General features: G+C 43.5%; 1 protein-coding gene across 7 annotated transcripts in view; it reads left to right on the top strand.

Annotated features, from left to right (window-relative positions):
• fyco1a (FYVE and coiled-coil domain autophagy adaptor 1a) overlaps positions 1 to 27,061 on the top strand; it is a 182,017-nt gene that overhangs the window by 8,754 nt on the left and 146,202 nt on the right. For all 7 annotated transcript variants that reach the window (XR_007249958.2, XM_048556001.2, XM_048555993.2 and 4 more), the window contains exons 5-7: positions 5,703 to 5,828; positions 10,812 to 10,918; positions 15,592 to 15,735. Coding sequence is in view for 6 of the 7 variants with exons in the window: in XM_048556001.2 (XP_048411958.1) it covers positions 5,703 to 5,828; positions 10,812 to 10,918; positions 15,592 to 15,735 (377 nt within the window). In the remaining variant the exon portion in view is untranslated. The remainder of the gene's footprint in view (positions 1 to 5,702; positions 5,829 to 10,811; positions 10,919 to 15,591; positions 15,736 to 27,061) is intronic.

Below are 27,061 nucleotides of genomic sequence, written 5' to 3'. Positions count from 1 at the left end.
TACAGGAACTGTAGTGACTGGGTAGTAACAGGAACTGGGTGGCGTGGTGGCTCAGTGGTCAGCACTGCTACCTCACAGCGCCAGGGACCGGGGCTCGACTTCAGCCTCGGGCAACTGTCTGTGTCTGCGTGGGTTTCCTCCCACAGTCTAAAGATGTGCAGAGTAGGTGGATTGGCCGTGCTAAATTGCTCATAGTACCCAGGGATGTTAAGGTGAGGCTGGTTAGACATGGGAAATACAAGGGTAGGGGAATGGGACTGGATGGAATGCTCTTCAGTGGGGCAGCATGGACTCGTTGGGCTGAATGGCCTGTTTCTATTCTGGAGAGATTCTGTGATGAAATCTTCGGCGTTTTGTGTAAGTGATACTTATCACAGCAAAAATATTATGATACAAATTATGAACCGCCCCGAATACTTTTTCCGGGGTTTGATAGTGTCTGGTTTTGCTAATTTGTTTCATGGGAGTTTTTTAAAATGGATTTATTGGGTGGCTTAATTCACTGACCCTGAACATGTAAGGGGCTGCAGATGCTGCCTGTTGCTCCAATTGAAGGCAGCTGCGAATTTACGTGATTGCAATGTGCAGCCAACATTTAGTGTTCCTGTTGGGTGACCACATGCTTTTACTGGAGCCCGAAATCATGTGGGGCCAACCACATTCAATGACAAGCCTACAGCACTTAAAACCAGTGCGGAGCACTTCAATGAAGAATGGCTTATGGCTCGAGAACATTACGGCAGACCTTCTACATTTGACTTTAACTTGGGAAGCACTAGTGGCACAGGATCGGAGAGTGTGAGGACGTGATTTTCTAATGTGACATTAGTGAGTAGAGATAACTATAAAGCCAGGGGACCTGGATGTCCTGCAGGCAAACTTAGTCAAGGCAGTGGGACAAGATAAACATGGGCAGTCGATGCCAGGGATCACACCCCAGGAACCAGGTGCAATGTTGCACAACTCTAATTCACCTTCTACAAAAAATTTTCTATGAATGCCATATTCCACCAACTCCATATTTTAGCCTTGCACACTGCTCAATGAATCTCACTCACTTATCAAGCACCTCTTATCAATCAGGATTCATAACAAACATTCACAGGTTCATTCACCATGCTTGCAGATAGTCAGAAATGAAACAAAGTACTGGAGACGCTCAAGAGGTCTGGCAGCATCATTTGGGACTGGAACAGTGTTAATGTTTCTGGTCCAGAACTTTGGCACGCAATCTGAGCTGCTGCATGGCTCTCTGACACATTTTATAGCTCGGATACGCTGCCAATAAGTCAATAATGGCAGTGAATGTACACAAACTGGTTGTACTACTAAAAGCTGCATTCTTTGCTGGGCAAAATGGAACTGAACTAAACACAACCCAACTGGTTGGGGCAAGTGTGGCTACTGTCTTTAACCCCTGGAGGAGATGGTGCTCGATAGCATTAGAATGCCCTTGCCAGCGAGGCTGAAATGATAGAAGGTGATGGGATGCTTATACCTAATATTCCTTCACGCATCCTGCTTCCACCTTCTCTCACAGCTGCTTCTGACTTTAGAAGTTGCAGATGGTGTTGCATGCAAACGTGTGCCTTTCTTCTTGCACATTTTTCACCAAAGTGCCACCTGACCAGATGTTAGTGGATAGCGAAAGGATTATGGTGAAGAAACTGTGCCATTCAATCTCTGCCTGTCAGTCACCAGCCCAGATACTGTCTCTGCATCTGATTTGGAGGATAGCTTTTAGTTGGGCTATGCACATGGTAAAACACAAGGTATGAGTGACTGACAACCAGGAGACAGTCACACGCCAAGTTCTGGTACCAAGGACTGAGTTGAGTCTTTGGTGTAGACTGTCGTGGAAAGTTGATGTTAATGCACAGGAAATCCTTGCTGCGTTGGTCACAGTGCTCACCAGCTTCTGCTGAGGCTGGAGGAGTGTGGAGTTCTGTACCAACTTTATTGAGGACATTGCACAGCACAGCCCTTCAAGCCCAACATTTCCAGTGTTGAAGTGGTGACTACCTTGAAATGTGGCTAACCTGAAAGGACCCCTCTTGTCTTAATGTAGTATTGGTGAGTGGGGGTTAGCTCTAGTTACAAATATGTTTTCAGGTTTGTGTGATTAAGAGAGCATAAGCTGAAATGTTCAGGTGTAAAATGACAGTGTTGGCATCACGTCAGCACTGATTTATACTCTGCAAACTTCTTGTGGGTGCTCCTAATACACTTCCCCAAAGGATGCTTTTTACGTGATTTGCAGCAGAAATCTGTATGTGCTGTGGATGTTCTGTTGGATGTAACAAGCATCAGAAACCATCCAAAACAGATGTTGCTGCATGTCTGAATTTTGTGACAGCAATCTGTAGTTGTATAGGTCTCCCCACGTGTCCAGAATTGGATGTACATCTTTCTCAAATACATTTTAAGCTCTGTATAAAGGCAGACTGGTGAAATGAGACAAGAATGTAAACCCTTAAGTATGGTGTACAGATAAAACGGCTGTAGTGATCAGATTAACTTAATGTGTATAATTTATTCTCCTATATCAATACACAATAAAGAACATGCCATACAATGCTAGTCCAGTTTGCTTTGATTCAAACCTGTCTAGCTATTCCACTGTTTCAAATCTCTTTCGATCATTTAAAGCACCTGCAGCTTACCTGCTGAGATCTAACTGTATTTGGGAATTGTGATGTTTCCGAAACCCTCTCTATTTGTATAACCACATATTAAATTGAGATCTAACTGTATTTGGGAATTGTGATGTTTCCGAAACCCCCTCTATTTGTATAACCACATATTAAATTGATGGACAGGGAGGCAACTGTTGACATTGTTAACCTGGCCTTTGTCACCTCAATACCTAGAACATCATGACTAGCCCTTACTTTTTCTTTTCCATCCTTCACTGTGGCTGCCCTGTAATTTGTTGATACAGGCAAATTAAGAAGAACTTTGGTCAACATTGTATTTTAAAATCTGGAAAAGCTTTCTCTGAATGGCTAGGGACTTCCAATCCAATTCCTAAGATTGCACACATTGTTTTCTGAAAACACAGTCAGGTTATCTCTGGAAAAAGAAGAATGGATTATTATGTAGTCGATGCTAACTGGAAATAGTGGACCAGAATAAACACCTTGGCTTCGTTGGAGGCTCCCCTGATGATATTACCTAACATGATGACAAAACATCTGAATGAAAACAAGCCAGCTCGGCGAGCAAGTCAGCAACCTCATGAAGTCTTCCCTACAATGTCCAAATTCTCGACCCCTGATATTTCTGAATCTGTTAAACTAGCACGATCTTTCAATAGACATGATATCCAATTATTTCAGTTCTTGAGTTATTTTTGCAGACCTTAAGGGGGCCAGATCTAAGTCTTTGCTGCTCTGAAGTAAATAAAGCAAGTTCCTTACGAGTGTCTGAGAGTCAACATGAAAATAGTTTTCATGTCTCTAAGGATACTATTAGCCCACTAAACAGAACTAAAAGTGGACACAGTACTCCAACTGCAGACTGATCATTAATGTACTTAGTGACAAAATGGTGTTCTTTGAATTATGCTGAATGGCTTGTATCATGAAAAGTATTTTTTTAGGCTGCAGCCACAACTTCTTTATGTGTATTGATTATGTGTATAACAACACTTGGACTGGATTTTATGGTGTGCTCCACCCAGCTAAGATGTCAAGGAGATCCTGCCCTCAACTGCCTGTACCAATTTAACACTGCAAGCAGCATAGCAGTATCGGTTACCTTAAGATCAGAGTCCTGCCACATTCTCGGAGGGAAACCCTGTCTTGGAGAGCTGTCGATAATCTAAATGGCCAACAGTTCTGTAGACCCAACAGTACCAGTTAAGAGTAGTGTCCACTGTTGGGGGTACAGGCACTGTAACTACGCCAAGGTGCTAAGGTAAATCTGGTGACTGCATTCCTCAGCAAGGGCAACTAGAGATGGACAATAAATGTTGGCCCAGCCCTCACTGCATGAATAGAAAAAAAAAATCAAGCGTCTCATAAAATTTCAGAGAGTTTGGGAACAGACGGCAGGAAGGTCACCTGTTGGGTTTCATGTGCCTCACATACTGCCCATTTCCCCACCAGCAAAAAGAAATCCAGGTCCTTTCTATCTGCTAGCGATTTATGCTATTGATCGCTGAATAAAGGTGCTTTTATGTGGTCTTGGTCTGACTAATACATGTGAAACTGCACTTATCATTAATTAAATGCAGTTTATCTTTGTCTAACCCAGTGTTCCAGTGTATCTGAATCATTTAGTATTCCACTGTCTGTATTTACTGTTGTACAAGTTTTGCTGGCATCTGTATACTTGGCATACTCCCCACGGCACTAGTACTACAATCAACGAATAATAGCAGACCTAAGAGGAATCACTGGAAAGTACCAGTGACCTCATGTCTTCTGGCTAAACCATATCTGCTAACTACAAACTTTTTAAGTGTGGGACCGGGCACTGTTCCTAATCCGGCATACAAAATTCCTTTTGCTTTCAAAAGATTCTGTTCTGAGGTAACCTTGTGAGCTTCCTTATCAAGGGCTTGATGAAAATTCTAGTAAGTAATATCAACTGCATTTCCCTCAATCACTAGCCTAGTGATTTTCTTTGAAGAAGCTGTGTGGTCTATTTCTAATAACTTCATTTCCTTCCCAATGAACATCAAGGCAGTCTCACTACCTCTGTTTTCTCTGACTTCTTAGCCAGCAGAGTTTTCGGCATCTGTTTGCCTTTTCTAATGGCCTCCTAAAGAGTCCGCCTCCAGATGTCGCTCTTTTCTTTTCTTCATTCAGGCGATGTGGGCTTTGCTCGTTGGGCCGGTATTTGTTGCATATTCCTAGTTGCCTTTAAACAGAGGGTGCTGAGCTACCTCTTAAGTTGCTGCACTGTCCCGGTTGCCAGCATCAGTATTGGCCATCAAGTATCCCCAGCGGGTGATGACAGAATCAGCAGTTCGTCATACTGGTGATTCATACTGAATCTCCTTGAGCAAACAGCCATCATCCATTGGACAAATGTGACAATATCAGCGTAGACGTTGTTAGCTTAGCAGTGTGTAAGTGTACACTGTTAGAATTAGCATGCTCCAGAACTACTGAGTTGGTGACCTTGTTCTGAAAGAGCTGCTGAGGATATGACTGAAGACATGCAATGTGGAAAAGTAGTCTTTTCTCATTTGAAATATGTACAAGACATTGCCATCAGGTGATGTTTAATATGACATCCACATAATGCAAATGATCATCTAATAAGACTGAAGCTATCACATAAGCTCACTAAGGACAGCGCCCTGGAATGGATGTGGGTCTGATCTAGTTCTTTCAATGTAGAAACTTTGAGAGCTTGCTTCTGGTCTCAATGTCCCTCCCTGTAGGTGTGATATTGACTATACAGACACAATGGTTTTAGACCACTTGTCTCATTTCTTTAATCACCCTAAAATAGATATTATTTGGACTGGGAGCTCTATTAATTTTGTGTTTTCCTAATCTGTAGAAGATATTACTATCTATTACAATATTAATATTATTCAACACAGAACCATTATTGCTAAGTGTTTGTGAAGAGATTGAGTTTATATTGAAAGACTCTGTTTAGTCATTCTTTGTAAACTCATGTGTAGCTTACATACAGTTGTAAAGTTTGGTTTTGACATTTTGTTTTCACAACTTTTGTTAAAGTTTGACCAGAAGGAGAAAACTACTTTTCTTGGCACCAGGAAAGACTACTGGGATTATTTCTGTAATTGTCTGGCCAAGGTGAAAGGAGCTAATGATGGAATTCGCTTTGTGAAGTCTATCCCAGAGGTGAGGAGATGAAATTCTCTAGGGGTCAATTAATCATTTCTCAGCAGTATGGTTAATTATGCTATTTGTTTCAAAACTCATTATTCTGGATTGCAAACAAGATTTTCTGGATTTCTTCTTTAGAATAGTATGGAGTTTATTTGAATATTTTGGGTGACACTTCTGATGGTTTCCTAGCAATAATTTTACCTTTATTAGTGTATCTTTAGCTCTGAATTGTTCTAATGTTTTAAATCTTTCCTCTGGAAAGCCCTTAGTTTAAAACAAAAACATAAATTTTTGTACTCAAATCCTCCTAGTTACATAAATATGGTTCATTTTCAAAAAATAACCAGTTTGCATCAATACCTTCTTGTAACATACATATGATTTTCTCTTACTAATGGTCATTATTAATCGAGAGCTATTGTATTTTTCTAACCAGACACCCTAAACTGTAATTAATTAAAAGGGAATCTACTGTGGCATTCAGTGTCTTGTCTAAAAAGCTGTGACCTCTTTCAAATCCTCTCAACTGATTCTGCTGATTCATGCCTTGGACCCTTCTTCAGTTGCATTAGCTGTGGCTGATCAATCTTTTCATTTTGTGACTTTAGAATCAAGATTCCTTTTGCATTCCTGCAGTTGGAATCTCTCTGTCTTGTGCAGCCTGTCTGTCTGTTCATCAGGCAATGTGGCCTGCGAAACACTGTCAGGATCTTCTAAGGTTATTAATCTGAGCTTTCGACATGCTTTCTGCTGAAATCTGGCTTTATCTTTGTATCCAATACCCTGAATTCCTCATCTTCAGTCTTGTCAGAGAATTCGGCTGTCATACTAATTTATCTTCTCGGAATGTGCATTATTCCAAAACCAAGCCTCTCTTTACCTTAGAGATAATGGGAACTGCAGATGCTGGAGAATTCCAAGATAATAAAATGTGAGGCTGGATGAACACAGCAGGCCAAGCAGCATCTCAGGAGCACAAAAGCTGACGTTTCGGGCCTAGACCCTTCTCTGATGAAGGGTCTAGGCCCGAAACGTCAGCTTTTGTGCTCCTGAGATGCTGCTTGGCCTGCTGTGTTCATCCAGCCTCACATTTTATTATCTTGGAACTCTCTTTACCTTAGAAGGTTTAACTTTTGGATTGGCACCTGGTGTAATTTTACAGGAGTCTGTGAAGCTCAAGTTGTTGCAAGAAGCCACAGTGTCTATTCGGCACTTTATATTCAAGAACAAAAAACAGTACAGCATGGGAACAGGCCCTTTGACCCTCCAAGCCTGCACTAATAAATTTTGCCCTTCCATATCTTCACTTACAGGATCCGTCTCCCTCTGTTCCCTTCCTAATTGTATATTTGTCTAGGTGTTTCTTGAATGCTGCTATTGTGTCAGCTTCCACCATATCTGGCAGTGCGTTCCAGGCACTCACCACTCTTTAGTGTGAAAAACTTGCTTCGCATATCTCTTTTAAACTTGCCCCCCTGCACCTTGAATCCTCAAAAAACACAATCAATTTAGTGAGGCACAACCTCCTCAGCACAAAACCATGTGGTCTATCGTTAATAAGTCCATTCGCTTCTAAATGCATACCAATCTTGTCCCTGAGAATCTTTTCCAATAATTTCCCTCTGGCCTGTAATTTCCAGGATTATTGATGTTACTCTTTTTAAACACGGGACACCATTCGCTATTCTCTAGGCCTTCTGGGATCTCGTGTGTGGCCAAAGTGGACACAAAGATGTCTGCCAGTGCTCCAGAAATTTGTTCTCTTGCCTCCTTCAATATTCCCAGATAGATCCCAAAAGGACCTGGGGACTTAACTCCCTTAATACTTTTTAAAATGCACAACACCTCTTTTTAGTAACAACTTCGCTTAGAGATTCGACACTCCCTTCCCTGAGATCATCTTCCACCAATTCCTTCTCTTTTATGAATATCAACACAAAATATTCATGTAGGACCTCACCTGCCTCTTCTGGCTCCACACGTAGATTCGATCCTTTGTCGTCGAGTGGGCCAACTCTTTCCCAGGATACCCTTTTGCTTTTTGGCTAAGGATAAAAAGCCTTGGGATTCTCCTTAATCCTGTTTTACTAGCGACTTTTCATGAGTGTTTTATTCACTTCATACTTTCAGTCTGCTGTCTCCAATGCAGTAGTTACAAACTATTTATTGAATCATCTAAATTTCATCTGACTTCTCTCCAGTTGCCACACTTGATTCATACCAATCATTGTTTGACACCTTTATGGCAATCATCCTGATTACCTTCATTGCCTTGTTTGTCTGCTTCCTAAGTAAACAGTTGTATGCAAAATGGTTTAGTTTTTTTTCCAGTTAAAATATTTTTTCCACACTAGAAATGCTTTTTTTTAAAAATAGAGTCATACAGCATAGAAGCAGACCCTTCAGTTAAACCAGTCCATGCCGGCCATAACCCCAAACTAACTTAGTCCCACCTGCCTGCTCCTGGCCCATATCCCTCCGAACTTTTCCTATTCATGTATTTATTTAAATGTCTTTTAAGTGTTCTAAATGTGCACACATCCACCATTCCCTCAGGAAGTTCATTCCATGTGCAAACCACCCTCTGTTTGTTTTAAAAAAAGTGCCCCCCATTTGTTGTTTTTTAAATCTCTCTCCTCTCACCTTTAAAAAATATGCCCCTATACAAGGGAAAAGACATGGACCATTAACCCTATCTATACCCCTCATGACCTTTTAAACCTCAATAAGGTTACCTCTTAACCTCCTATGCTCCAGTGCAAAAAGGTCCCAGCCTATCCATCTTTCCTTTATGATCAAACCTTCCATACCTGGCAATATCCTGATAAATCTCTTCTGAATCCTCTCTAGCTTAATAATATCCTTGCCATAACAGGGTGACCAGAACTGGACACGGTATTCCAGAAGAGGCCTCGCCAATGTCCTGTACAACCTCCTGATGACTTCCCAACTTCTGTACTCTGAGTAATGAGCAATGAAAGCAATGAAGCTAACATCAAACCCCTAGTCCCTCTGCTCGACAACACTACCCAAGGCCCTACCATTAATTATATAAGTCTTACTTACGTTTGTCCTACCAAAATGGAATGCCTCCTATTTATTTCAGCCTTTTTTTTCAGCCCTTTGACCCATTTGAACATGATCCCTTTTGTTTTATGTGATGACCACCATATAATTTGTAAGCTTGAAATTTTCGATGGCTTTTCTTTGGATATTTGTGGCTTTTGTCCACATTGTTGCCTGATGTAAGTGTAGGTTAATTTTCAGCATAGTGCGCAGACCTGGACTGCGCCTCCACATTGTTGGACACAGTTCCTTGTTCTCCTCTGCGTTTCTGCAAGTGTTTATAACTGCTTCCAGAGTCCGATTCTCTTCTTTCAGCAGTCACACTGTCATTGCGGATCTCTTGTGCGTAAGAGAATTCTATGTTTTATTTGCCCATCTCTTAGGTGCACATATTCACAGGTTTCACGACCGGGGGCGTATTGTTAAGGTGAGAGGAGAGAGATTTTAAAAAACAAACAAGGAGCACTTTGTTTTTTGGCGGAAGGTGGTTTGTGTATGGTATGAGCTTGCTGAGGAAGTGGTCAATGTGGGCACCATTAGAATGTTTAAAAGACATTTAGGTTTTTAACATACATGAATAGGAAAGGTTAATTAAATTATACTTTTTTTTTTCCCCTTGCTCTCTCATATTGAACATGTTCGATTCATACATAACGTTTACCTTGAGACTCAAATTATGTCTTCAAAACTTTTTAAATTTCTGATATGTATTTTAGGGTGTAATATATGTTGAACCAGTCTCTTATCAACAGTGATAAAAATATAGTGACTTGTACCTGAGTTGGTTTGCTCAGCAAATCTGTAGCTGTTGCACAATCCTATCATTGTGCATAAAAGAACTTCTAATTTTTCTCCCGATTCCCATCGTTGGACAGGATCTGGTCGCAGCACTGTTTTCGGACACCAGCAAGGGCAGGCAACTATGCATGTGTGCCCACTGGGCAATGTGTAATTCCAAAAGCTGACGTTATCGTGTAGATTTCATGTGTGACGTGGTGTGCAAATGCTCTTTTTCCTCTATGTCTCCCCTCCTGGCTCCTCTGGGCTCTTTTCCCCCATCTGCCCCCATTTCAGCTGTCAATTGAAATTCTGTCATCCCCACACCGCACCGCCCCACCCCTGCTCTGGTTCTCTCCCAAATCCTGATTTCTAGCCCCCTACTCCAGCTGCATCACCTTGACAACAGTGTATACGTTTTTGAAATGACACACCGTAAGCACAGACTTTCAGTGAATCAATATTTCAATTACAACATGCTTTGTTGATCTTCCTTTCTTTCCTACTCGCCGCACGCAGCTTTGTACTTACCCCTGCCATCCTGTCAATAGGTGCAGGTGTTGACAGTGCTTCAGCCCTCCTGTCCATGATTCTCCTAACTTCATGTTTGAATTGTACCACCCAGCGGTGTGTTCCCCCACGAGGACTTTTATTGAAGCGAATGTAATGTACCTGCCTGCAGGCTGGGTGCCTCACGGTGGTGGCAGCATGATGACAGCAAACTGGGAAGAGAATCATTTGTACGTGATTGCATTTCAATTCAAGCAGAGACACCGGCTGCTGCTGGGCCTGTATTCACCTGAGGCCTTGGATCCCAGGCCTTGGGTACATAATAGCGGGAGGAGATGTCATGAAATGAAGGATCGGGAAGGAGGCTGTGGCTGAGAATGCCTCACCTTCCAGATTCCAAGCCCCTCGATCAGCCACCGGTGCAATCAAACAAAAACCCCGCGTGGGTTTGCTCCTTCTGCCCCTTCCAAGGTGAGTTCTTCACCTTCCCCCTCCCCACTGCTGCTCACCCTGGCAGGGTGAGGCCCCTAAATGGGTATTAATAAGCATTGATGATGGTGTGGTTATGCCTTTTCATTTGTCTGATTTTAATCTAGGAATGATAAATTCTTTCAATTAAATGATGCTCTCTTTAAAATAAAGCTGAAAACCTCCCTTGGGAAAGGTCGAGCATTTATTCGGTATTCCTTGGTCCATCAACGCCTGGCTGATACAGTTCAACAATGCTTGATGAATGTAAAAGTCACAAGGTGAGGTGCAGACATTTGAATTGTTCAAACTACACTCCGAAAGAGGGATTTATTAAAGTGTTCAATAATTCAGGTGTTGCCTCATATTTAAGCTTGTTACAAGAAATGTTTTGTGAGCATTATTCTACGTTCGTCTTCAATAACTAACTAAAAAATCTCTCCTTACATTGCATTTATTTGGCGCGCATTAGGGACTATATAGCAGCTACGATTTACAATATTTCTGGTTTTTTTTTGTCTAAACATAGATTAGAATCTGAAGCAATTTTTATTAAAAAGCTGAACCGTAGATTGATTCTTTAGTGAGCTAACACTGACTGAATACTCGAGGTGATCTCCACTGTGGACAAGGCTAACTGATATCCAGTGCCCTGAGCCAGGGAAGACAAAAATCAATCACAGTTATATTTCTGCACTCAGTCATCATTCACTGCACCTTGCTGGAGTGCACATGATTGGATATTGAGTGTCTGCAGACTCAGCTGTAACACCTCGTGCAGTTGGAATACTACAATATCTAGACTCCTACTTAATATCTGAGCAGTGCTGTTTTTACTGCTGTGCTGTTGTTTATTAGGACTTGTGCTGAACTATCCATGCTGATGCATTTTGCAAATCAACTACACTTGTTTATCACAGAAAAATGAAGTTTCTCTGTTCGATTTACAGAAAAATTTGGGGAGCTTGAAAATAAGCTCCAAGAGTTTGTCTCCCAACAAATTATTGCCTTGAAATTATTTATTTCATAATTATATTAATCATGTTGTTAAGTCTACTTTTCATTAATTGCTTTTATCACTTAAAGGGCTGTTGAAGGGTGTTGAATACACTAGTGTATGCAGTGACAGCATGTTTGATTAAAAAAATGCAGAAAGTGAATATGCCTTTTGTCCAATCAGTCACAGAGTTATACAGCATAGAAACAGACCCTTCGGTCCAACTTGTCCATGCCGACCAGATATCCTAAATAAAGCTAGTCCCACTTGTCAGCACTTGCCAATATCCCTCTAAAATCCTGCTCCATGTATATGGAAGCAGAAATAGGCCAAATAGTCTGTCATGTCTGTTCCTCCATTTGGTCATGGTTAATGTGTTTCTCGACCCCATTCTCCTGCCTTCTCCCCATGACCCTTGAAACCTTTACTAAGCAAGAACCTGCCTGGTGCTGGAGGAACACAGTAGGTCAGACAGCATCGGAGGAGCAGGAAAGCTGACGTTTCAACTCTGATGCTGCCTGACTGACTGTGTTCCTCTAGCTTCACACTGTGTTATCTGTGACTCCAGCATCGGCAGTTCTTACTGTCTCTAATCAAGAACCTGTCTATCTTCAATAAAAACGATAGAACTGTGGGTGCTGTAAATGAGGAACAAAAGCAAAGTTACTGGGAAAGCTCAGCAGGTCTGGCAGCATCTGTGAAGGAAAAAAGTTATGAGGAAGGATCACTGGACCTGAAATGCTAATTCTATTGTTTTCCTTCACACATGCTGCCAAACCCGCTGTGCGTTTCCAGCAACTTTTCTTTTGTACCTGACTATCTTTGTCTTAAATACGCTCAACGACTTGACCTTCTGCAGTATGAGTTCCACAGATTAGGCACTTTCCTGCTGAAGAAATTCCTTCTCGCCTCAATTCTAAAGGGTTATGCCTTCACTCTGAAGATGTTCCCTCAGGTCTTAGTTCCCTATGAATGAGGACAACTTTTCCTTGTCCACTCTATCCAGACCTCTCGGTATTCTATAAGTTTCGGTAAGATGCTCCTTTTATCCTTCTAAACTCCAAGTACCGACCCAAGTTCTCAACTGTTCCTCATGTCACAAGCCCTTCATTCTTAGGATCATTCTTGTGAACCTTCTCTGGACCCCTCTAAGGCTGGCTGCTCTTTGCTTTACAACAATACCTTTTCATTTTATTGTTTTCCACTGGGGAAATAAGGGAAAGGAACACCATTGACATCAATCTAAATCTGACAAGACAACTGCTCTGAAGACAGTGAGTGACTTTTAAGTGAATTTGGTTGTGACAGTCTGTTACATATGTATTAGCCAACAGGAACAGAAGTTTCAGAGATAATGGGAACTGCAGATGCTGGAGATTCCAAGATAATAAAATGTGAGGCTGGATGAACACAGCAGGCCAAGCAGCATCTCAGGAGCACAAAAGCTGACGTTTCGGGCCTAGACCCTTCATCAGAGAGGGGGATGGGGGGAGGGAACTGGAATAAATAGGGAGAGAGGGGGAGGCGGACCAAAGATGGAGAGTAAAGAAGATAGGTGGAGAAGGTGTGGGTGGGGAGGTAGGGAGGGGATAGGTCAGTCCAGGGAAGACAGACAGGTCAAGGAGGTGGGATGAGGTTAGTAGGTAGCTGGGGGTGCGGCTTGGGGTGGGAGGAAGGGATGGGTGAGAGGAAGAACCGGTTAGGGAGGCAGAGACAGGTTGGACTGGTTTTGGGATGCAGTGGGTGGGGGGGAAGAGCTGGGCTGGTTGTGTGGTGCAGTGGGGGGAGGGGATGAACTGGGCTGGTTTAGGGATGCAGTGGGGGAAGGGGAGATTTTGAAACTGGTGAAGTCCACATTGATACCATATGGCTGCAGGGTTCCCAGGCGGAATATGAGTTGCTGTTCCTGCAACCTTCGGGTGGCATCATTGTGGCAGTGCAGGAGGCCCATGATGGACATGTCATCAAGAGAATGGGAGGGGGAGTGGAAATGGTTTGCGACTGGGAGGTGCAGTTGTTTGTTGCGAACTGAGCGGAGGTGTTCTGCAAAGCGGTCCCCAAGCCTCCGCTTGGTTTCCCCAATGTAGAGAAAGCCGCACCGGGTACAGTGGATGCAGTATACCACATTGGCAGATGTGCAGGTGAACCTCTGCTTAATGTGGAATGAGGAACAGAAGTTTGTTTGTTTTCTAATGCCTTGGCTTGTCCCAGCTATCTTTCTGGTCCTTGTTTTCCCAGCGTAAACCTTATCTGCACTGTTCATTGTTGCATAAACATGTATTACACTTGTGTTTAATTTATCCCCAGTAAAATAGCTTGGATAAATTAATCACAGTTACTTACATAATATCTGAAATTATCCTGATCATTGCCTTTTATTGGTCAGTGCATTAAATCTAGGACTAGCAAGGTCATGTTGTGGCTGTACAGGACATTGGTTATGCCATTTTTGGAATACTGCATTTAATTTTGATCACCCTTCTGTAGGAAAGATGTTGTTAAACCTGAAAATGTTCAGAAAAGATTTACTAGGATATTGCCAGGGTTGGAGGGTTTCGGCTGTAGGGAGAGGCTGAATAAACTGGGGCTATTTTTCCTGGAGTGTTGAAGGATGAAGGGTGACCTTTAAAGTAGTTGATAAAATCATGAGGGAGGTAGATACGGTGAATAGCCAAGGTTTTTCCCTAGCGTAGCAGGGTTCAAAACTAGAGGGTGTAAGTCTAAGGTGACAAGACAGATTTAAATTTCAGGAGAGTGAGTGTTTGGAAGGAGCTGCCAGAAGAGGTGGCGGAGGCAGGTACAATTACAACATATAACAGGTATCGGATGGATATGTGAATAGGAAGGGTTGGCGGGATATGGGCCAAATGCTGGCAAATGGGGCGAGATTACCTTAGGATATCTGATTGGCATGGACGAGTTGTACCGATGCGTCTTTTTTTGCTGCACGTGTTTGTGACTCTGATGTGTCCATTTTTGGGCTGAACTGAACAAAGCTGCAGAATCTCCTTTCCATTCATCCATGCAGAATAAGTTGTGAAGACATAGCCAGATGCCTTCGTGCTGCTCCTACTTCCCATTTTGATCAACAGCTGCTTCAGTGTGATAATCACAATCCATGCTTTAGTTATTGATAGCTACATCCACACTGTTACCTATGCCATGTGAGTTACACTGCATTTACCTATATTAAAACTCATTTGCCATATCACTGTCCAACTTTCATAATTGCTTCAATTATTTCTAAGATGAGGCTTTTCTTTGAAAAAAAAGTTAAGATTTCAGTGAATTTAGTGCAAGGCCCATAGAGTTAAGCTTCAATCAGTGATATTCAAATGGAATGGGACAGACTAGGGGCTAAGTGACTTATTCAAGTTCTTAGGTTTCCTTTATTTTTGTGAACCTTGTGGATATCTAATCCTTCCTGCTTCTGTCATATATTCTTTTTGAACTTTCATAAAGTAATGCGGCTTATGTAGCCCAATTTTGAGGAATGAAAATGCATTTTTAATGCACCATGCGGTTATAATCTGGAATGCACCGTCTGAAAGAGTGATTCAGTAATAACTTTCAAAAGGGAATTAGGTGGGAAAATGGCTCTTTTGAAGGTCTGGTAACCATACAATGGGCTTCTTGAGTGGTATCATTCTATGATTTTCATGATGACAATTTGTGTGCAGGTTTCGTCCGTGGAAACAAATATAGTGAGGACTAGTTTAATTTCCAACAAAATAACTAACCTGGGATAAGGCGCTGGGAGTGACCTGGATAACTTGTCACTATATATTGCTTATTTGTGCAAGAGTGATAGTTATCTTCCTGGTAAACAAGGGTAACAAAAGGAGCCTCTTGTTACTTTTCTAAGTGTAGCAGAACACCGTGAAAACTTCTGTATTTTTGTGATATAAATTTTGTTTGTGATCTTGCTGACTTATTTTCTGTCCTCAATTTTTAAAGTGACTGGTACTTTGCCCGAAGCCCGTTGCTGATGTCTCATCTCAGTTCTGACATTATTGATCATCTGTACGAGCTGAATGAAGTGCAGTTTGACTTGGCTTCTAGAGGACATGATTTGGACGCTTCTTGGCCAACATTTGCACGGTAATGCATGTCCATTTGCATTAGGTTGGATAATTAATGGTTTGTCAACTAAAATTGAGTATGTGGATTGAAACGTGTTCAGGTGCATTTTGTACTGCAGTGTGCATTAGTCCTGTAAGTGGCACTGCCATTGTTTAGAATGATAATGAGGTACTAAATCATTTACATCAGCTACAATGTGTTGAGATATTTTACTTTGCAGCGACCACATACTTGCATGCATTTCAGCTTGAAATAAGAACTGAATCCTTGAGTTTCAGAGATTGAGAGGTGCTTTAATCAAGGTGTGTGAAATGTTAATAGGTTTCAGTGTGGCAGAAAGCAGTACCCTCTTCATTTGGTCAAGGAGCCCAGAGCAAGCGGGTATATCTAACTATCACAGCTAACCCTTTTAAAAAGCAGGTATAAAATCAGGAAGGCCATTGTCTCACATAATGTTCTCAATTGTTACTACATGTTTCCTAAATGGCAGCAACTGCTAAGTAATTTAAAATATTCAAAACATAAATGAATGGATTTTTATTTGCTAAGATTATCAAGGGATGATTTGATGCTTCCTCATAGTTCACAAATAAAGAATAACTTCAAGGAAACTTGGCAATGTTCATGGGACCCTGTACAGCACTAAGTACTTTGGTCAAGGTGGCTAAAGGGTGATTGTTTAAAAAAATGTGTAAATTGTTATTATCATCAATGAAAGTCAAAAGTGAACCAGAGCAAATGCAAACTTGCGTGTTATAAGTTAGAAACTTTGTTGTAGTATTAGGACCACTGAAAGGATTTTGGGGCAAAGGAGATGGAGCTTAAGAAGACTCTTAAAGCTTCAGAGCCGAAGACACTTCTGCCATTGGTGTGAGGAAAGAGTGTACAGTGAGCCAAAGGAGAGGAAAGGAAGGAGATGGAAATATGAAGAAGATAGCAAATGCCAGCCAAGTTGAACTATAAAGCAATTTAAAGTTAATGCCTTGGAAGGCAGGGCGATAGAGTAAATGAACTGGGAACCAATGTAACATACTAGTGTTGAACACACTGGGGTCAAACGTTCAAATGATCATCAAGGCAGTACTAGAGGCATGATGGCCCACAATTTCCCATTACCAGCTAGTGTGCCAGTCTCCTGAAATGATCAAAACTCTGGGCCTTTTTCATTCGGGTGTTAGTGGGGTTTGATGACTACCCACCCACAAGAAGTGAGTGGTTCATTCGGTCTAATATAGGGACTACTAAGGGCACACTCCAGATGTTAGCTGAAATTTTTCACCGTGCAGATCCCCTTCCCCATTGTGGGTGTAAGAACTGAGGCTGAAATGCAGCCAGTGAAGGAAGGCAGCCTTGCAGGTGGAGACCATGGAGAGATGGGCAGGTGATGCCATGTCCCATCCAGCTGGGGAAACACTTCCCATGTCATAGTGATTGGCCCAGTTGCTGACTGTCAGTGGAGGGGTTGTTCCGTAGCCCCCTGGCAGCAGTGACATTTTTGATGGTAAAATCTCTTTGAGGGGTATCTTTATCTTGAGTGCAGTCTCTATCTTATTGCCCCCCCCCCGACAAAAAATTTCAGCAACCCCTACATCAGACAGTGGAGCATCTGACGTCTTAGCGCGAGAGGGATTTCCATCGACCAGGGAACTTCGTGAATTTGTCTGCCATCCTGAATTGGAGGTGATTGTCAATAATCATCCTGCTTGTTAAGAATTGTTTGGGCATCAGGCACGGATTGGACATGATGTCAGGGCCTGGAGCTACATCCAACATTGGGGTCCTAGCAGCAGAACAAGTATTCTGCCCAATATGTCAAACATTTTCCATGAATTATGGAAGGGAGTATCTAGAAAGCTGGAAGGCAGATGCTGAAAATGAGAAAAGCACCAATAAGACAGTATTATTCAGTGCTTGCTTCAAGTGAATTCTTTTCTTTTAGCCTGTAGAGTGTAGACCGCAGGTCACACGTTCAAAATGCTTCTGGCTTCTTTTGTTTCTCTTCATGTATTTGTGTTTTGGTGTTTGGTAATCAGTACAGTACAGACATAATGCTGTGTGCCCAACCTATTAAATTCCGGAATTTACCTCAGAAAACAGAAACACATAGTAATTATGAAACAGGAATGTTAAATTGGGAAGTACTTCACATGAGTAATGTTTCAGAGATACACATTGTTGTGTGGTTTTATTTCCAGTTTTGCACATTAAATGTATTCAGTTGTAAATAGTCAATTCTGTAAAAAATGCATCGTTACCATGCCTCTATATGTATAATACCTATCTACTATAGCTGAAGAATTACCCTGGAAGAGTAATATACCATAGAGATGTGAACAATACATTGCTAGTGAGTTCCTGCTGCAGCTGCACAGTTGCTGGACGAGTAGTATTTTCCACCAATGGGAAGCTGCTGCCACACCAACATGACACATTGTCAACTGCACAAATGAGTGATGTATACAAATTTCAATGCTGATGCTTTGCAGGTAGGCTATAGATTCCAACAATTGGTGGATCATCTCAAATAGCACCTCCCTTTGGCTGTTTGCAATTCGCAGAGTACTGACTATATTTGATTAATTGTATATATTATGCTAAGGAACAAATAAGCCAACGAAAGACAAAGAGTTTGTATTAAGATCATAAGACATAGGAGTGGAAGTAAGACCATTCGGCCCATTGTGTCCACTCCGCCTTTTAAATCATGGCTGATGGGCATTTCAACTCCACTTCCCTGTACTCTCCCCGTAGCCCTTGATTCCTTGTGAGATCAAGAATTTATCGATCTCCGCCTTGAAGGCATCTAACATCCCGGCCTCCACTGCGCTCCGTGGCAATGAATTCCACAGGCCCACCACTGTCTGGCTGAAGAAGTGTCTCCTCGTTTCCGTTTTAAACTTTACCCCCTCTAATTCTAAGGCTGTGCCCACGGGTCCTAGTCTCCCTGCCTAACAGAAACAACTTCCAAGCGTCCACTCTTTCTTAGCCATACATTATCTTGTAAGTTTCTATTAGATCTCCCCTCAACCTTCTAAACTCCAATGAATACAATCTCAGGATCCTCAGCCATTCATCATACGTTAAACCTACCATTCCAGGGATCATCCGTGTGAATCTCCAGTGCCAGTATTTCCTTCCTATTGCTGGAGTGTTTTCTGAAAGCTAAAATTTCCAAACTGACAGTTGAAAGAACATGACAAAGTTGCTTTGGATCTCTGCTTTGCATTTGAACAATTCAGGGTACACTTAGCTATCTGATTTGAGTGGGTGAGATAGTGAATTGTGGGGTTTGCAAGTCAGAATCATACTGAGTGGAAACAGACCCTTTTGCCCAACTCACTCACACAAAGTTTCCCAAATTAAACTAGCCCTGTTTGCCTGTGTTTGGCCCATATCCCTCTAAACTTTCCAATTCATGTACCTGTCCAAATGTCTTTTCAATGTTCTAATTGTACCTGTATTTATCATTTCTTCTGGCAGTTTGTTCCATGTACGAACCACCTTCTGTGTGAAAATGTTGCCCCTCGCGTCCCTTTTTAAACCTTTCTCTTCTCACCTTAAAAATGTGCCCTTTCTCTAGTTTTGAACTCCCCCACCCTGGGGAAATCATCAAAGCTAAGTTCCACAAATATGAGGAGAAAAAATATTCAAAACAAAAAATTATCCCAAGTGGTCAGACATAGTTTTAATCAGGGGCTCTGATATGGGTTGATTCCTAGCGTACTGGAGTACCATGAACCACTGAGCAGCATCCTATCCTGATGGTAAGGACAACCCAGGGAAGAGCACCAGAGGGAACTGTCCTCTGGTCAGTTACACAGGAATGAGGACATAGGATGTACAACTATAAGGAGGAAACTGCTGGCATCATACAAAATGATTTATGAGGCACTGGAAGGATTGTTGAGGAGTTTTTGCCACTTTGTCTGGAAGTATACAGGAGTTTGCTTCTGGGAATACTTCAGTTGAGTTCAGTACACTACAGTCCACCCTGGACATTGCCATCCTCTTCAGAAACTCTTTGAAGATATGTCAGAAATAACTCTAAACAGTGATAAATAACCAAGTAATTATTTATTGTGTATGTTTTGAGGGGGTGCGGGGGCTAAATTGCTAAGATGCCTTTTTTTTCAGTTTGGTTTTGGAGTGGGTATGGATTCACATCATTTTTATGATACATAGAACATAGAACAGTACAGCACAGAACAGGCCCTTCAGCCCACAATGTTGTGCCGACCATTGATCCTCATGTATGCACCCTCAAATTTCTGTGACCATATGCATGTCCAGCAGTCTCTCAAATGACCCCAATGACCTTGCTTCCACAACCGCTGCTGGCAACGCATTCCATGCTCCCACAACTCCGTGCAAAGAACCCGCCTCCGACATCCCCCCTATACTTTCCTCCAACCAGCCTAAAACTATGACCCTTCGTGCTAGCCATCCCCGCCCCGGGAAACAGTCTCCGGCTATCAACCCTATCCATGCCTCTCACTATCCTGTATACCCCATTCAGGTCCCCTCTCCTCCTCCTTCTCTCCAATGAAAAGAGACCAAGCTCAGTCAACCTCTCCTCATAAGACAAGCCCTCCAGTCCAGGCAGCATCCCGGCAAACCCCCCCCCCCTCCGAACCCTTTTTTGGAGTACGGTGTTCATCTCTACCGCGAAGTTTGATAGAACGAGAGGCTGAAGAAGGGGAAAAAAAGAAATGAGGTTATTATAAAAACAGAGATAACAAATGTGTTGTACAGAACTTGAGTTTTCCTGAAAAGGTAAGTATTACTGAAGCTTTCTGTCTTGTACTGTGCAGGACATTTCACAAAAATACAAACTTAAAGGGAAGCCTAACATTTCTACTGTATGAGAGGAGAGTGTCACTTGGTCAGCCAGTGGACTTTGATGGAGAAATTCCTTTCTTTCATTCAGGGGATGTGGGTGCCGTTGGCTGAGCCAGCATTTATTGCCCTAGAGATGGGGATGGTGGTGGTGAACTGCCTTCTTGAATTGTTGCAGCTGATGAGTTATAGGTACAGCCATGGGGATCTGGTAATGCTGATGACAGTTAACAGCCAGGCTTTGTTTAAATTTTGACCTGGGCAGGTTGATTGGTCAGGTCAATGACTTGACAATGAGCCAAGGATTGGCTGTCACCTAGTTTTGCTGAGTTGAAACAGGAAGTGTGTGCACTAATCTTTCTGTCTGGAAAGAGAGCAGGTCCCTCTGTATGGGTAATATGTTTAAAATTTAAACAAAGCATGACTGTTAGTTGTTAATCAGCAACAAAGGGCATATTCTCCAAGGCTGTACCTATATCACATGAACGAAAGCTCCCATGTTTACAGGGAGGCAGAATGCGATGTGGAAGACTCAACAAACCAGGATCTGAAAACCTTGCTGATAGTTAACTCGGGGCCTCATTAGCATACTGCCGTGTGCTTGGCCGCCAGCCAAATGGACAATCTGACCACTGGGAGTATGCGCAAGGAAACTAATGGCTGGAAGCTATAGCCAGTGACTTGTGGCAATGTGGGTTGGCACTGAGAAAGGATTACCTGTGCTGCAATTTGAAATTGGGAGTACTGTCAAGAAGCTCACAGTTGCAAGGGTTGACAAGCTGCCATTTGGATAGGCTTGTTGTGGAGGCTGGTAATTGTGCCTGAAGGGAGCGTAGGTCATGCATGAGGGGCTGAATGGGAGCATCCTACTCCCTCTGGCCTCGGGGATTGTTAAGAGGAAGTGATCTGGTTTTGGATCCTGTTTGGATCAGTTGCTGGGAATCCGATAGTGCAGGCCACCCCCTCTTGCCCTGTTAAATTGTGATGCAGATTATGTCAACAGCATTGAATTTAGTCGCTAACTTTGAAATTAGATCTTGTGTGCATTTTGTTGGAGCCCCATTCAAGACCTGATGTCTGCATTTTAGAAAATTGGGACTAGGATCAAGTTGTTTGAATCTGAGTTAGCTTTAATGTCCCATTTTGCATCAGTACAGTGAAAAGTTTACAAGTTGCCACTTAATGGTGCCATTTTGGGTACAAAGGTATCTAAAGTACAGATTCTTGGAATAAGGCAGAAAAATAAGGAAAACGAAGTTTTAAAATGTTAAACATTACAGTCCTTCTTATTAAAAGATAGAAAAAAACAAAGAAACACAGATAACAGTTCAAAACCATAGACCATAAGCACCCGACCATGCTGGGCTTGCATTCTTCACAAGGGCATGTCTTCCCCTGCTCCATAGAACATAAAACATAGAACATAGAACAATACAGTGCAGAACAGGCCCTTCGGCCCTCGATGTTGTGCCGACCTGTGAACTAATCTAAGCCCCTTCCCCTACGCTATCCCATCATCATCCGTAAGCTTATCCAAGGAAAATGCTTGACCTTGCCCCCACCAACTCCCTGAACTGGATGCTCTGTCTACCTCCACCAGGCTTGCTTTTCAACTGTCTTCCAGCGTGTTCCCGCTCTTGCTGTCGGCCCAGGCTGTCTGCCTTTGATGCCCAGGGACTCCTCTTACTGCATGTTGTCCCCACACTGGCTCTGTCTCCTCTGCAATGATCTCCTTCATGCTGCACAAACCCGCACCTTACGTAATATATGCAGATTAAACTAAGAAAAACAGGAGTGAAAGAAGAGGAAAAAGTGCAAGACCAAAAGAGGTTTAAACAGTTTGATTTTGATATTTTAATTACCAACTCCACCTACCAGCCAGTTTGTTCCAGTTTGTCACTGTAGTTTGATTTCGGCTCAAAAAAGAGGGCCCTAAATATGATCATCATAAATAAATCTAATAGGAAATTCAGGAGAATCTTGAGAACAATTAGAATGTGGACTGTGAGTAGTTGAGGCAAATAACAAAGATATTTAAGCTGGGTAAGCACATGCTAGAGAAGGGGGTGAGGATGTGCAGCATTGGTTGGTTAAAATGGATTGACAAGAGGCTGGTGTGGAGCATAGACACCAGCGCAGACTAATTGTACTGGAGACAACCCCGGTGTCGCAGTTTAGTGCCTCTAACTCTGGGTCAGCGGGTCCATGTTCATGTTCCACTTGCCCCAGGCACATGTCAAATAGGATGATTAAAAATATCTAGACCAGTTGGAGCTGCGTTCATGTCTACATTTGTTGCAGGGCAGGATGTATGTATTTGCCACCAAGAACAACAATTGAATTCTGCGACCAATCCACTGTTTATTTCCTTGCCCAAAGCTGCCTTGGAGAAGCATGCTGCAGAACTTAGTTTTTGCAGTGAGATAGCAAGAACTGCCGACGGTGGAGTCAGAGATAACACAGTGTGGAGCTGGAGAAACACAGCGGGCCAGGCAGCGTTTTGCATTGGGACCTCCTTTTTTTTGATCTGGAAAAGGCATAGCAGTTTATGCCCTGTTGTTTCTGGCCTGCAGCTTTCACAGTTGAGAGACCAAACTATCTAGCACACTCATGTGAAGAGCCTCTTGCACTCTGTTTTCCAACGGAGGCATTGAGTGTTGATGTGTCATTTCAAGCAAGTGGTACTGGCTTCATGAAAAATGTAAAGGCTGTGACAAAATGCCTACTCCGCTACACATCTTCCCTGACCTGTGCCATGATGCAGCAATCTGCAAGCAGGCCCTTCAGGCCCACCACTGCTGGAGGTTGCCCATCAGAGCCATCTGTGAGATGTGCTCAATAGAGGCTGTGCAGTCTTCCACTCCCAACCTGGAGCCACCAGATTTCTAGCATTGGGGGTGAGGGGAAACTTTTTATGACAAACTAGGGCTTTTGCAGTGTGACTTTTAATTATTCCTGTTAACTAGTATTCACATATTTAATCAAACGTCATGATTTGGAGTGGTGTTTTGCGAACATTACGATGTAATGAACAAATGTGCATATGGCTCGACTGAGGGAAGTAGATGCAGAATGTTTAGGAAGGCCAATAGGGCTATTAATAAATAGTGATAAGGCAAGTTCGTGTGAAATGCTCATGGATATTTTCCTGTGTAAATGAACTTGATTCAGTTCCTTGATGAGGTGGTGGAGAGGGTGGATGAGGATGGTACAGTTGACACTATTCACCTGGACTTGCAAAAGGCTTTTGAAAAAGTACCTCAATATATCCTTTGTAAGTGAAATTGATAACCATGGGATTGCAAGTGCAGTGTGGATATGAAAGTGGTAAAGGAACAGAAACCAGGAAGTAATGGCAAATGATGATAAAATGTGAGGCTGGATGAACACAGCAGGCCCAGCAGCATTTCAGGAGCTCAAAAGCTGACGTTTCGGGCCTAGACCCTTCATCGGAGAGGGGGATGGGGTGAGGGTTCTGGAATAAATAGGGAGAGAGGGGGAGGCGGACCGAAGATGGAGAGAAAAGAAGATAGGTAGGGAGGGGATAGGTCAGTCCAGGGAAGATGGACAGGTCAAGGAGGTGAGATGAGGTTAGTAGGTAGGAGATGGAGGTGCGGCTTGGGGTGGGAGGAAGGGATGGGTGAGAGGAAGAACAGGTTAGGGAGGCAGAAACAGGTTGGACTGGTTTTGGGATGAATGGGTGGAGGGGAAGAGCTGGGCTGGTTGTGTGGTGCAGTGGGGGGAGAGGACGAACTGGGCTGGTTTAGGGATGCGGTGGGGGAAGAGGAGATTTTGAAGCTGGTGAAGTCCACATTGATATCATTAGGCTGCAGGGTTCCCAAGCGGAATGAGTTGCTGTTCCTGCAACCTTCGGGTGGCATCATTGTGGCAGTGCAGGAGGCCCATGATGGACATGTCGTCTAAAGAATGGGAGGGGGAGTGGAAATGGTTTGCGACTGGGAGGTGCAGTTGTTTGTTGCAAACCGAGCGGAGGTGTTCTGCAAAGCGGTCCCCAAGCCTCCGCTTGGTTTCCCCAGTGCAGGGCCTCCAAAAACTGCATCCCAAAACCAGCCCAACCTGTCTCTGCCTCCCTAACCTGTTCTTCCTCTCACCCATCCCTTCCTCCCACCCCAAGCCGCACCCCCAGCTACCTACTAACCTCATCCCGCCTCCTTGACCTGTTCGTCTTCCGTGGACTGACCTATCCCCTCCCTACCTCCCCACCTATACTCTCCTCTCCACCTATCTTCTTTTCTCTCCATCTTCGGTCCGCCTCCCCCTCTCTCCCTATTTATTCCAGTTCCCTCTCCCCATCCCCCTCTCTGATGAAGGGTCTAGGCCCGAAACGTCAGCTTTTGTGCTCCTGAGATGCTGCTGGGCCTGCTGTGTTCATCCAGCCTCACATTTTATTATCTTGGATTCTCCAGCATCTGCAGTTCCCATTATCAGTAATGGCAAATGTTTGCTTTTCAGCTTAGAGGGAAATATGCAGTCATATTTCATAAGGGTTGATATTCAGACCATAATGTCTTTGATATATATTAATGAACCTGATTAAGGCAGTGAGGGTATAATTTCAAGGTTTGTAGGATCATGAAATTCAGAAAAGTAGTAAATAGTAAGGAGAGCTGGAACATAAACCAGTGAAATGAGCTAATGAAATTTAAAGCAGATGAACATGCTGTGGTGCATTTTTTCCCCTCAGAATGCAAGAATTGGTGTAATAAATAACATTGGGACAGAAAGGCATCAATGGGTCTTCCTGACATGACTTATTCAGGGTGGAAAGCAGGGAAGCAGCACAGTCATAACCTGCTCCTCCACCAGCACCGCCAAATTGCCCTTGGAAGGGGGCATTAAATACCACCCATAGAGTAGCATTTTGATTCTCCGTTCATTAGAAAGTGTTCTTTGTATACGTTTTGTATGTGGCCTCTTGCATAGTGTCTTTCTTTCTTATCCCAGATGGCCACTCTCTCTTCTGTCATCCTTCTCATGCCATCTAGCCACACCACACCACCCGTGACTGGAGCTAAACTGTTTTGATGTCAAGCACCTGTCCAGCACCAGCAAAAATTGAATCGCCTGACTTCAGTGGTCAGCAGTGAATGACAGATGCTGTCTGTTCATTACACAATGGTTCCCTGTAAGAGCGCTGTACTATAATAGAGTTGATTACCCTAGCCCGAGCCCGCAGACTGAGCTGAGGCTCCAGGCCCATACGTAGGCCCAGGGTCAGCAAAAGGGACGCACAGTGGACTGACGGCAGCCTCTGGGAGAATGGCAGATGGGGAACAGGAGGGACAGAACCCAGGCATCTTCAGCCTCGAGACTACAGCTCAAATGCAGTGGCCATGGGAGTGATGGCAGCAGAGGCCTTAAGTGAGACCCCAAAGCCTGCTACTGAGACCCAGGAACCCATTTCAGAGGCTCCAGATGATGTCAAGCAGTAACTGGAGGAGCAGTGGAGGAGGAACAAGAAGAAGAGAGAAAAATGAACTTTTGCAGTAAAATCTTGCATTGCATGTGTTTCAAGATGACACCAGAGTGTGGCGACACTTTCTGCATAATACGCAAAAATAACACTCTTCACTGTATTCTTATAATCATGGCAATAAATCCAAATCAAATCAAAAACAAACCCATAGACATTTGAGATAACACGGTATAGAGCTGGATGAACACAGCAGGCCAGGCAGCATCAGAGAAGCAGGAAAATTTCGGGTCTCGATCCTTCTTCAGAAATGGAGGGGAAGGGGGTTCTGAAATAAATAGGGAGAGAGGGGGAGGCGGATAGAGGAGAACATCGGTGGAGAGAGACAGCCAGGTCAAAGAGGCGGGTTTGGAGCCAGTAAAGGTGAGTGTAGGTGGGGAGTTAGGGATGGGTTAGGTCGGTCCAGGGAGGATGGACAGGTCAAGGAGGCGGGATGGGGCTTGAGGTGGGTGGAGTAAAGAGGTGGGGAGGACAGGTTAAGGAGGCAGGGACAAGCTGGGCTGGTTTTGGGATGCGGTCGGGGTGGGGAGATTTTGAAGCTGGTGAAGTCCACATTGATACCCTTGGGCTGCAGGGTTCCCAAGCGGAATATGAGATGCTGTTCCTGCAACCATCGGGTGGCATCATTGTGGCACTGCAGGAGGCCCAGGATGGACATGTCATCTAAGGAGTGGGAGGGGGAGTTGTTTATTGTGAACCGAGCGTAGGTGTTCCACAAAGCGGTCCCCAAGCTTCCGCTTGGTTTCCCCGATGTAGAGGAGGCCACAACGGGAACAGTGGATACCGTATACCATGTTGGCAGATGTGCAGGTGAACATCTGCTTGATGTGGAAATCCTTCTTGGAGCCTGGGTTGGAGGTGACAGGGGAGGTGTGGGGGCAGGTGCCGCACTTCCTGCGGTTGCAGCGAAAAGTGCCGAGGGAGGGTGGGGCTGGTGGGGAGTGTGGAACTGACGAGGGAATGGTCCCTCCGGAAAGCAGATAAGGGTGGGGAGGGAAAAATGTGGTGGGGTCA

The sequence above is a fragment of the Stegostoma tigrinum genome, chromosome 2, assembly GCF_030684315.1.
Source record: "Stegostoma tigrinum isolate sSteTig4 chromosome 2, sSteTig4.hap1, whole genome shotgun sequence".
Lineage (NCBI taxonomy): Eukaryota > Metazoa > Chordata > Chondrichthyes > Orectolobiformes > Stegostomatidae > Stegostoma > Stegostoma tigrinum.
The sequence above is the reverse complement of the archived record's forward strand: the minus strand, read 5'-3'. Positions and strand labels throughout refer to the sequence as shown.